We start from the raw sequence: 12757 nt of genomic DNA on the forward strand, positions 1-12757 counted from the left end.
AAGAGATGCAATGTGGGGACTTCAGTTGCCTAGCTAATTGTCATGTGGCTTTCTGTTTATTTACCCTGCTTTGGTTTCTGAGCCAGTCTGTCTCTATCCTGTTTTGTTTGTTTTTGTTTGCCGTGTACCTGCTGCATGTGACATTTGCTCAGCCCACTTGTGCATTATCACGTTGATTTGCAAAAACACTGTTTACTAAACCCTAACAGCGGTTTCCTCCGCTTCAGTTGTGTGGCTGTGTCTGTACTATCTGTCTCTTTACAAGTCATCCTGTGTTGTGCTTTTAGTTTATCCATTCATAAACCGCCTGCTTTTAATATCCTGTGCTGCTTTAAACGGCAAATTGATCCACCTTTCAGTCCAATATAGGATCATCTCAATAATGTTAAAAGCTTTTTATTTCTTGAAGATTTTATTGCTCCTTAAACTTTCATAGACACAGTGGTTCAATTACAGCATCCTGAGAGCGTCATAAGATTTCAGACACATCTGAATGTATTCAGAGCTGAAAAACAGTTTAGTGCTAGAGCAGATGTGACCCTCCATTCTTTATTACGACATAAATGGTCCTTGCCTCGTTATGGACAGATATAAATATGTAAACAAATGTATAGTTGCCATAGAAATAAAATAATACAAATACTAAAAAAATACTTAAATTTTTCCATATTGGTTGATTTGGCAAATTCTCCACGTCTACCGAATCCTGCTGCCGGAGAGGCCATCGTGTTTTTCGTCCTTTATTCAGCATTCCAGGGCATTTGAATAGATGTTTTGGTGGTTGCCTTAAGCCTGATTTACATACGCACACAATTGTGATAATCTGCAAAAATCCAACATTACATAGGATTTCCAGTCATTGGCATTGATGAGGGCCACTGCGGAAATGTTAGGGAAGCGCTCATTAACAGGCCTATCAGGTGGTCAATTTTCAAATAATCAATGGGCCCGTCTCAAAATTGGAGTCAGACAAATTAAAGGCAGTCCTTCTTAGACCAGCCAGCGCCTGGTACATTGGGAATTACAACTCACAGCCATGCTTATTTTTTGCCCAGTGACACAATTGCTGCATTTTATCCCTGCAAAATTGAATTACACCTATATACCCGCATACTACAGATATCATCAGATGAATGGGTTGTAACAGGGTTATACAACACTAGTGGGCCACACCGCCTACTAGATGCAACTCAATAAATTATATATATATATATGCTATATATATATATATATATATAGCAATTTTATAAATTATTTATAAACACTGCCTTTATATGGAGCACTTATAAATCACTTATGACTGACTGTGCATGATGCTGAGAACGTACTGTGATGCCATTTGTCTCAAACGCCTGAGTGGACCACTGGAAAACTCTTTTAGCGTGTGGCAAGGTCCTCTGCATCATCCAGAGTGGCTTGTAAATGCTTCATATGCCTGTGACAATTCGAGAAGTTTTGTCTGCATTTGTCTTCACATAGTTGCAGCTAGCACGCAATGTGACCCAGAACTCTGCAGTGTGGCAAAAAGTCTAGTCGTTCCTCTTCTCCTTATCAGTTTCGCAACCTGGCAGAAAATGTATGAAATCAGCATCCATCTGCACCTTTTAGCTATTTTTTTTAATGCTTTGATCTGCTGAATATTAGGGAGGAAATCACTTAGGTCTCTCTTATCAATATTGCTAAACTATTTATTACACAGAAGGTTGATTTCTTTAGATATGGGTCCACTCATACATATGCATTAGTTCTTTCCTTGGTTGTCAAGGGGGACCACCTTTTTAGAGAGAAGTCATAAACCCGCAGAACCATGTTCTGATTATTTTTTCCCTGCCTTTCTGTTCCACTGCTTTGGGTACCTTTATGCCCTGAACCTCTTTGGAGTCTAACACACTTTCAAGCAGCATCTATCTCTCTCTAACTAGTGTCCATTTTCTTTATGCATGGTATGTACATGTTCTATTATGTTTTGACATTTCCCTCGTTCATGGTTTGGTTTGTTTTTTGTGTTTCGCTCTCTAAATGCATTTTGTTTGATTTTTGTCGAGCCTCTTGCATGCCCTATCAGAGGAGACTGAGATCAAGCTTAGACTGCTAGGCCACTACTATCCAGAAGTTACACTGAGGTCACACATCTGAAAGTGCTGTAAAGAACTGAAGGCATCAATGTAATCCGACCCCAAATACAAATTTGAATTATACACAAAATGTGCTATTCATGCTCAGCAGTGAGAAACTAGCTGCCAAGCCGAACTCCTAATCATTCCAATTTGTACTTCAATTCACCCTCCAGCAAGCGCACTAAACCTGGAGGGTAATCTCAGCAAGTATTTGGTATTTAAACATTTTCATTAGTTACAGGGTTGTCGTTACGACAGATAAATGATTGAAAAGACACCCATAACCCCCCTCTACCTCCACCCCTGATACCCGGCCTGCCATCCTTCTACCTTCAGCCTCTTCCATAAAATGGTGACCTGATGTAACTTTCCTTTTTTAGCCCTCCCCCCTTCTCTTAAGCCACTAAGGCCCCATACCCCCACCCACCCTACAGGGCTATCATGTGACTATGTTGCTGCTTTTAACTGGTGTCGCCCTTCTCCCACGCAGGTGAGACTGGTGCCGAGGAGTGGTCCCAGTGGAGCTCTTGCTCGGTCACCTGCGGTCAAGGCTCGCAGGTGCGCACCAGAACGTGTATCTCGCCTTACGGAACGCACTGCACCGGCCCTTTAAGAGAGTCAAGGGTTTGCAATAACACTGCGCTCTGCCCAGGTAGTGTTAGTTATGTATGCTTTGAATTCTGAATGTGTGTGTGAGTGTATGAGAGAGTGTGTGTGTGTTCACCCTGTGTGCTTGTGTTGTTGTCTTGTTGTGTAGTTGCTCCGCTTGCCTTGAATGTGAGTGCCATGCAAGTATTTATTATCCTTATTATTCACATTCTTCTTATTGTCATTATTGTTATAAGTTGTGTTCTGAAATGCTGCTTGTGATAGCTTTTATGAATGTCTTGCATATTATTATTTTATATATTTCATAATATTTCATTCACAATCATATCCATCTATGCATCTTTAGATTTATATTTATTTAATTGAAATGTGTTTGCTTAAAACCAATACTCAGTAGATGCTTTCTTTCAGGTATGACATTGCAAGTATTTTAGCCTTGTTTTGCAAAACTGCATAAGAACGGACTTCTTTTTTTTTGGTGGCATTCAATCTAGCCAGGCACTCTACCCTCTTCCTACTCAGAAATAATTTAAGACCAGCTAAAAACCCCTCAGCTTTTTATTTTTTATTTGCGGTGTGTGTGTGTGGGAGTTTGAGGCCAAAACAGCTTTTTGGCATATTTGAATCAGTCCTTCGTTCATCTCACAGAGGGAGCCAATGGACGTAATGCTGGTATCAGTGACACATACAAAAGCCACAGCCAAGTCCTCTGCTGAGCTTATATGCCTAAACAGTCCAATCCATCCTTCTATCACTGTGGTATTTCAGCCCATTACTTCTCCCTGGTAGGCCCTCTCATCTCCTAAGTGGTAGGCCCAGTCCAGCACTTTTCTTATCTCAACGTACTTATTTAAAATCAGTAGCAATTCAGTCCGTTGGGACAGCTAAGATTGCTTCCAACTGCTTTTTTTTTCGTGCTTTAGGTCAAAGAAAAGCTTTCCTCTGCCAGCTAATAAGAATTCCACCACACAACAGAAGCTGACATTTTGTCAGCGGCTTACTTAGTATTAAAATATACAGCGATCAAGGACTGGGTCATTGTTCGGCATCAGGGGTCGCCCTTTCGTTAAACTCACAGAAGAGGGTGTAGAAATCATTCAAAAAAACTATTTGTCTTAAAGGTTCAGCACGAAGATCATCCGGAATCCCATTTTTACCGGTCTTTAGCAGCCTACCCGTCCTTTAGTTGAGCATGCCTTGACTGTGTTTTGTATAAACATGAGAGTTTTTCTGCTCAAAGATGCAGTACTGAATCCCCATAGTCCAAATGCTATCCCAGGCCACGTCCCTGCCTGCTGACCACATATAATGCAGAATAAGGAACAAGATATATCTGAGCCAGACAGATAAAATCACTCCTTTTCCCCCAGGTGCATTTCAGACGTGCGCTTAATGGTCTAAGTCTGTTTTTTTAAGACTAGGGTAATGTGGCGTTGTTTTGGGGAGTTATTTCTGTGAAGAATTGTGGCACAGGTAGTGGGCGAGGATATTGAAGACATCTTTCTGTGAAACTTATTCGCAAGGGGAGACATTGCGGAAATATTTCTTAGCCTGATACATTTCTGAGTTAATGTGTATCTTGCCATGGTTTTAAAAACTTGATTTTACCTTACCTTCATGCCAAAAGAGGCTGATGAAACTTTGTTGGAATAGAAAAAGACATTGAGGTTTAATTAGATTCAGACTGAGAACACCATGGCGTTGCCATTCTGGTAGGCGCAAGCCCAAAATTTTACAAAAAATATAATTTTTCAAATGTCCATTTCAATTTATTGTACATATCAAAGAGGCTATTCACCTACCTTACGTAAAAGGGTTCCCTTTTAAAACGATGGACTGCAGACAGATAAAAACAATGGGCTGCAGGCAGAAAAAAATCAAAAGCTGACTTCTTGAACCTGCTTCCTTTTACAGTACACACGGCTCTCTGTAGCCTCCCTTACCTTTTTCAGTGTGCCCAATGGGAGTTTGCTTTTAATTAACACTGTTTGAGTTGGTCTTAAAGTTTTCATTAGGCAGTAAGAGGACTGGAAAGAGGGGCTTACGGCCCTGAAGCCTTGACACTGATGACCAGATTAAGTTGTACTGCTGTGTGATGGGACTCAAGAGATAGTAACCAGCACTGACACAAGCAGAGGTGTTAACCCTTTAGTTGAGTGACCCATCATAAGGTCTGAACGATACGTCATAAATGTGGTGTGACGGCTATCATAAATCTGGGTGACAATCAATTTCAGTTGTCATGTTGTGAGAAGTGAATTGAGCTCCTCGTTCTAGTCCATCAGTTGGTTTCGACGTCACAGGTACCTTTGCTGTGTTGCTCTGAGATGATCAGACGTTGAACTCCCATCTCTCTTGATAAGGTTGAATGATGGAGCTCAAGGTGAAATGTTTGCTTAGCGTAAGCGCTAATGGTTTCTGGTGAAGAATCTGGCCAGCTTACCTTAGCATTTGTAGAATCAGCAAATGTCTTTTAATTCAAATTTTATGATATTTCGTTGATAGTTTTCACACTGGATGCTTAAAATGGGTCTGCTTTTAGGTCTTTAATGGAGCTGACATTTTGAAAAGCAAAAAATTCTGGACGGTTATATGAGGTCTTTTAAAGCATGAACTGGAAGGCGCAACACAACACTGCAACAGGATAACATGCTGCAGCGACTTTTAGCAATGAGGCGAATACAGCCAAAGGCTTTCACCCATGCCTAAATGGGCAGTAGTTGGACTCGGTTAAACAAATGTGTAGGATGACCTTGAATGTCCCATGGGTGTTAGTTAAAGCTTTCCGGCTTTGGACAAGGTTGGTGTGACAGTGAGCAGAGACCTGTCCTGTACTTTGGCCAGGGTGATGCTAGCAGGCATGCTCATGTCTTTTTGCTTAATGACCAGTATGTGTGTGTGCTCATGGGTGTGTGTGTGTGTGTGTGTGTGTGTGTGTGTGTGTGTGTGTGTGTGTGTGTATTTGTGTGTATTCGTGCAATCCTATTTGTGTTCACATGCCGGTCCATGTGTTAGTGTGTATGTGTTTTTGTTAGTTGTTGAGTATGTGTTTGCAAGAGAGAGAGAGAGTGAGTGAGTGAGCGAGAGAGAGAGAGAGAGAGAGAGGGAGAGAGAGAGAGAGAGCGAGAGAGAAAGAGATACTAAGATGGAGTGAGTGAGTGTGTCAAAGAGAGAGAGAAAGCCTGAGGCAATGATGGCCACACAGTCTGAGCAGGAGAAACGTGGCCTCTGTAACTCCTGTGGTCTGTTTGCAGTGCACGGCTCGTGGGAGGAGTGGTCGCCCTGGAGCCTGTGCTCGTTCACCTGCGGGCGTGGCCACCGGACACGCTCGAGGAATTGCGTCCCCCCCCAGCACGGAGGCAGGGCCTGCGACGGCCCCGAGACCCAGAGCAAGCTCTGCAACATCGCCCTCTGCCCAGGTTTGTCCCTCCGTCCCTCTCTCTTACCCCCGCAGCCCATCGTCTCATCACTCTCTCTCTCTCCTCCTCTTTCGTCTCGAGCTCTCATGAGAGTGTCTCACAACGTTCCAAATCCTATCTTGAGATTTTGCCCAGGGAGTGAAAGTGGCCATCTTACGTTTCAATCTCACCTCCGACCGTAATCAATTTGGCCCCCTAAATTGAAGACCGCTCCGCCTGGATTTCGGATGTTGAGGATGATTTTAGAAAATTACTTTCTACACAGAGCCGCCCTGTCCCTCCTCAATCCTATGAGCTGAATCCCACTCCCACCCCCAACCGAAGAGAATCAAAGCTCATCTAGCGTTAGGTGACATCGGAGTAGGTTGGGGGCAGTGGGGATGGGGGGGGGGGGGGGGGGGGGGGAAGCTGCCCATGGTGCCACATCACAAGATCAATTGCTTTGTGTTTTAGTGATTTAGCAGGACCAGGCCAGGTGCCTGCATGTACAGCTCTGTGTCTGGTGTTTAAATTGCACACGTGACGGGTTGTGGGCGCAGTGGAAAAACATACACAAACGCACCGGCTTACACACACATACACACACACATACATACACACACACACACACACACACACGCTGGGCACCACTGGTAGAGTCAACACCGTTCTGCTGAAGTGAAAATCACTTAGCCGCAATTGCCCGTGAATGCTAAGCAGATTAGCGATGATGAGTTTTTCCACACTGCAAATGTTTGGCTTTGCTTCTGGTAACTGACAGATTGCCGCTATGTCCAATCCTAGATGCTTTGTTTGTCAGGCTTGCTCTTAAAAGCCGCAGCCTGTTTCGGTGCACAGGCAATTAACGGCTATTTTCTTCCGCACTGACTTTTTTTTTTCTTTTGTAGTCATTTAGCCTCGACAGAAACACTTGCCTACAGGCAAACATTGGTTAGCCTACAGGCTACTCTGGAAACCTTTTTTTTGTAGCGGTGAACGCAGGTTGAGATTGAAACGTGGCACCTGCCCCCACTCCAATCACCAATTTTAACATGCTCACTTTCACCGAAAATTGCCAAATTACCGTGAATTACTCCTTTGTGCACCTCAGAAATGCTTATGAACACATTTTTTTTTCTCGTACTGGTAATCACCCTTGTTGGAGTACAGTATTACGGCTTCAGTGCACCCAGTTCTATTGCATCTTTTCGAATGGCTAAGTTTTATTACACGTACAGATATTAGATAAATTGGATAAAGGAAAATTCAGATCCATTTTCTTTCGAGTGAGTCTTTACAGTACATTTTCCCCTCAAGACTTTAGCACACAGGAGAAAACAAAACGACTTGGATAATTACTCTCAAACATAAAACAACAAAACCAGGGTCCAGAAATAGCATCTTAGCAGGATCATGCTTATTCTTGAAAACAACGTGATAAAAAAATGACTCCATGTTAACACATTCCAGTTGACAGCTGAATCAGATCCTATTCAGATGAGCTGAAAAGGATGTTCATGGTTGGGGCTTTAAAATCCACTTTCCTGACACCTTCCCTCTGAAGTGGGTTAATAAGTTTAGAAGCAGAGATCTGTAGGTCTGAAGTACAGGATAGCAGGCAAACATTATCTCTCTTCTTCTTTCTCATGTTTTCCTTTCTCTTCTTCTTCTATTTGATTTTTCTTCTTCTGCTGTGGCCTCCGGACTGGGGCATGCGTTCTGCATGTGTTGGATTGCGCTCGACTGCTCCAGTGGATGGCCAGTGGCAGGAGTGGAGCTCCTGGAGCGACTGCTCAGTGACCTGTGCCAACGGGACGCAGCAGAGGACGCGCCAGTGCTCGGCTGCTGCCCACGGGGGATCCGAGTGCCGGGGTCACTGGGCCGAGAGCAGGGAGTGCTATAACCCCGACTGCACAGGTAAGAGAATGGCCATTTGCCACCCCACACACTCACACACACAAACACAACAACATATGGGTCTGCCCAGCACTGTGATCTCCCCTCTGTTCCTGCAATAGCATCTCTTAGGTGCCAGCGTCAACCTGGGTTGCAGAGGCAAGCTAACAATGTGCCATTTTTATTCACCACAACAATCCCAAAGCATGGAAATTCACACATACACACACAGACACACGTGCACGCACACACACATACACACATACCCTTCCACTGCCTCTGCCCTGGTTTCCAGTAACAACACCACAATAACAGTCAAAGTGTGCTCCTGCTCCTAGTAGGATAGGAAACAGAAAGTGACATTTCTCCTTTCTCCACATACCCCCACCTCAACCCTGAGCCTCCACTTAAAGCAACAGATGCAGTTGTGCCCTGCGTCCTCACAGAGAGTCACACAACCCTGGCTGCCCAGGACGGAGAATGGACCCATCTGCCCTCCAACTTAACCCCCATATGCTGTAGTATCACCATGGTCTCGGCAACCAAGGGAGGGCTGCAATGATAGGAAGACACAGCCACACAGCCCACTCCAACAGCAGTAATTGTCTTTGTAGTCCAAGGCTGGAATTTAATCAGGCAATTTTCCTGTCAAATTCCATTATAACTCAATGGCATTTGGCGTCGAAATGGGCTGATTTAATTTCTGTGTTAAATGACACCGCGTGGTAGGATATTCAGCATGGGCGATGTAATTATAGCCATGATTGTGCCATATGTTTGCATCAGAGTGTCAGCTGATAATATGTTTTAATATGAGTGCATATGGCAGGAGAGAAAATCGGAGAGGTTGTCGCTGGGTTAAATATTGTGGTCGAAATAACCCAGTTAGACGCGGTCACTGTACAGGGAAGTTATCTGTCACTCACACACCTCTGCGTCAAAATGCATCAAAGACTCGGAAGGCCCCTCGCCTGTTTATGACAGGGTTTGCTTAAGCACGTGATTTGAGAGCTCAGCCTCTCTTCTAAAAAGCGTGCCATTAGCAATTTTAATTTCGGTAACCACACAGTAAATAGGATGGCCTTTCCCTCATCTGTACACATTTGCACAACCAGCAGGTCCACTCCAGAATTAGCTCTGTGCCAAGATCATTTATCACTGTCTTGCCTCGTGACACGGCTGGGTGAGGGGGCCCCTGTCCAGTGATTTTGTTCTAGTCTAGAATAAGCCTGAGTCAGTATAAATATACATGACACTGAATTGTATGTTTCTGTGAAGCCCTCTAAATATACCCGTAGCGAGTGGTATTATTTATCATTTCTTTTATAATGGTAGACAGTCTGGCCAGGTGAACGCAATTACAAATAATGGTTCTGTTGTTTTGAAAGAGAAAAAGAAAGCGAAGCGAGTCCCACTTTGGTGTCTTTGAAGTGATTGTCTTTGAGATCTGAGTGAGAACAGGTGCAGAAGGTAGTCATGGGACTAAGCTCCTTGACCGTCCACAGAGATGGAATACAAATCAAAAACAGATGCAAGTTGACAGATATTGACTGAAGATGTTTCATTCTTGGAACGTGTAAAATAAGGTGTATCTTTCCAGCTGCAGTCATTTAAAGCACCTGTGGTTTTCGAACACAGATACTTGGACCAAAACAGAGGAGACGTTCAGATATGACCATGTTTGGTCCTCTCATTTGTTTGTTTCCAAAGATGTTACCTGCTTTGTTAACAAACTGAAAACTAGCTGAACAATTGTTTTTCTGTGAGCAGATAGCACTTGTAAAAGGGTGAAATCTTGAATTAGAGCCGACGAAGTATAAAGCTTTTGTGCCACAGAAGCTGTTTTCAACAATGCCTCAAGGAAGTGGGAAGTGAAATCAGCTGGTGAAAATCTTTTGTGTATGTATTTCTGTCTACATTACCTAACACAATAAGGAAAACAAAAGAAAGCTGTGGTCTGTAGCACTCTACGAACTATAAGGCACTAAGATTTCTGCAGGCGTAGAGTGTTTGCCAGAGTTGAGCAGTGGTCTGATCTCTCAGGCATTCACTGTATCTTCAGATACTATCCAATATGCCACTGAATCCTGTCAAAGGAATATTTCTGCACCAGGCTCTATGAGGCTTTTCCTCGCTCGCTTTCTCCGCAAGATTTTTCATGTCAGTAGAAGCTTTTCCTTCTCATGCTAAGCCGAGAGTCATTTTTTTTTTTTGTGCAAATGAAAGCATTAATGCATTGCAAGTTTGTCCTTGGGCATTACGGTAAATTCAGGTCAAATGTAGAAATCGCTATTCTCCCTTTTCATGCTTATTCTACATTTTAAGACAAGGCCACACAATTTATGCCCTGGCCATGAGTATCTGCCTTCTTTTTCCGGATGCAAGATTTTATGGTGTTCATTAAAAGGCTGTAAAGCATGCGGCTGCTTTTTGAATCTTTATCATAAAATGTGTTTTAATATTGGCAAAGTGAGTCGAATTATCACCCGAGTCGGCATGTCTCCCATTACTCAGGAGAACGAGACTTGTATGTGATTATTACAAGCCCCACCATAATGATTTCATTAATGGAATCAAGCAAGATTTTGGCCAAAAAACGTGGTTTATAATGTGTCTGGGGACCATAAAACACACATAAAATGTCTGCATCCGAGGCACAAGCAGAAATAGATGCATTTAGTTTGCTCAGATGCCGAAGAGTCGATTTGACAGTCCTCGTCAGCACACTTAACATAATTGTTCTTTTGCATCTGGGCCGTTACTAAACTATTGTTTCAAGGTGGTGTGGTCACATGAAGGTCAGAGCACATTATCAAGATTGAAACAGGACAAAGTGTCTGACTTTTATGAAGCAAAGGCTTTGGATGCATTAAATGCATTGAAGAGGCTGAAATGGAATAAAAGTGCTGGCACTTACCATCAGTCAGAATTCACAGCTCATGGCTATTTGTGTGTGTTTGTGTGTGTGTGTGTGTGTGTTTGTGTGTGTGTGTGTGTGCGTGTGTGTGTTTTTTCTTGGTGCCCTCCAGCTAACGGGCAGTGGAACCCCTGGGGGCCGTGGAGTGGCTGCTCCAAATCGTGCGACGGTGGGTGGCAGAAGCGGGCGCGCGTGTGCCAAGGGGCGGCCACCACGGGCCAGCAGTGCGATGGCACGGGGGAGGAAGTCCGCAAGTGCAGCGACCAGCGTTGCCCAGGTAACCCCTCTGGGTAATTGAGCCCTGAGAGTCAATTAACTCTGAATAGCCAACACGAGAGAAAGAGAGAGACGCTGAATAAAAAGAGAACGGGCGTGTGAAGACAATTATCTCTTTTTTCCCTCCCTTGCGGTCCCCCCCCCCCTCTTTCTCTGCTATTCTCTGAGTGCATGTCAGTGTCTGCAGGGTATTATTATTTAATATGGGAAAACAGCATCCCTAGTTTCTGAGACTTGTTGTAGACGGAGCCTCCCTTGCTTTTGCTATGGTGCGGAGCGGATGATTCATTCTTCCTCGTAAGTGACGGCATTGATTCTTTCACTTTGTCTGGGCTTCCATGGAGACGGTTCCTCTCTCTATGGCAAATGCAATTATGAGGTGGTGTAGTTTTGCTCGCCGTCACTCTCCAAAGCAGATTGTGCACAATTCCGATTTTCCAAGATAATCAACATTGCAAAGTGCCAGCAAAAAAAAGAAAAAAAGCATTTCCATGTGAGCAACAATCATGTAAAGGTATTAAAGATATCCCAGACATTGCCATGATTTTATCACTTAAATCCTTTCAATCCCTCATTTAAGTGAAATTGCACCAAGTTTCTCAATTTGGGTACCAAGATGAAAAAGATTTCTTGGAATGAACAGGTGCAAAAAGAATACTATTATGGTGGCCAATAGTAACCCGAAGAACTTTTTCAAGTTTAGCAGTTACTGGGTGTCTTTGCTATGTATGCTGTGATTTTGAGTGTTTCCCAAACCATCTCTTAAGAGTTCCCCTGAGGTGAGTCACCCTTTGTAAACCTTAAAACATTTCTGGAATCATGAATGTATAGCTAAACGTGGTTCAGACCAATCTTATGAAAATATTTCTGAGAGAAGGTATACCTTGGCTGAGGACACTCTGGGAAACACCTTGAATAAGTAAAGGTACAGCTCATAGTATAGTTTACATAGAATGACATAGCGTTAAGAAGGCGGGATCCCTGCAGACATATACAGACCCCAGGGCTAGAGATTCCATACTCCTTCAAGGGGTTATCAACAATGTTGATCAATCAACGTTTGGTCAAAGTGAAATGGAGTATATCGTTGAACAGCTGACGTTGAACAGCTGACCCATTTCCTTTCTTCTCCATCTCTCGTCCAGCTCCGTATGAGATCTGTCCCGAGGACTACGCTGTGTCAATGCTCTGGAGACGAACACCATCTGGTGAACTTGCCTTCAACAGGTGCCCCCCCAACGCTACAGGTACGTACACACAGCAGAGCTATGGGTAGAGTAGTGTAGTGGGCACACTCTCAGGCCAGGCATGATCAGCCGTGAGGTGAAACTACACCCAGATTCCCACCAGATTCAAATGAATAATTCTCTTTGTTGAGGGTGATATCTTTCCAGGGGATGTGTTTTTTTCATGATTATTATTCTTGTGCTAATGTATTCATGTGTCGTTTGCACCGCACAATGCTGATGAATATATCCCTGTCGTATGCTCTGCAATCTGCCGTGATGGTTTATAAATGAGACGTATCCATTTGCACAGCAGTG

General features: G+C 43.6%; 1 protein-coding gene across 2 annotated transcripts in view; it reads left to right on the top strand.

Annotated features, from left to right (window-relative positions):
• The window catches only part of adgrb3 (adhesion G protein-coupled receptor B3), a gene marked incomplete at both ends in the record, with an annotated part of 138723 nt that overhangs the window by 58161 nt on the left and 67805 nt on the right, over window positions 1-12757 (top strand). For both annotated transcript variants that reach the window (XM_080848272.1, XM_080848273.1), the window contains 5 exons: window positions 2608-2769; window positions 5981-6145; window positions 7877-8041; window positions 11050-11214; window positions 12359-12460. In XM_080848272.1, the coding sequence (XP_080704398.1) occupies window positions 2608-2769; window positions 5981-6145; window positions 7877-8041; window positions 11050-11214; window positions 12359-12460 (759 nt within the window). The remainder of the gene's footprint in view (window positions 1-2607; window positions 2770-5980; window positions 6146-7876; window positions 8042-11049; window positions 11215-12358; window positions 12461-12757) is intronic.

This window comes from Sprattus sprattus (genome assembly GCF_963457725.1).
Source record: "Sprattus sprattus genome assembly, chromosome: 12".
Lineage (NCBI taxonomy): Eukaryota > Metazoa > Chordata > Actinopteri > Clupeiformes > Clupeidae > Sprattus > Sprattus sprattus.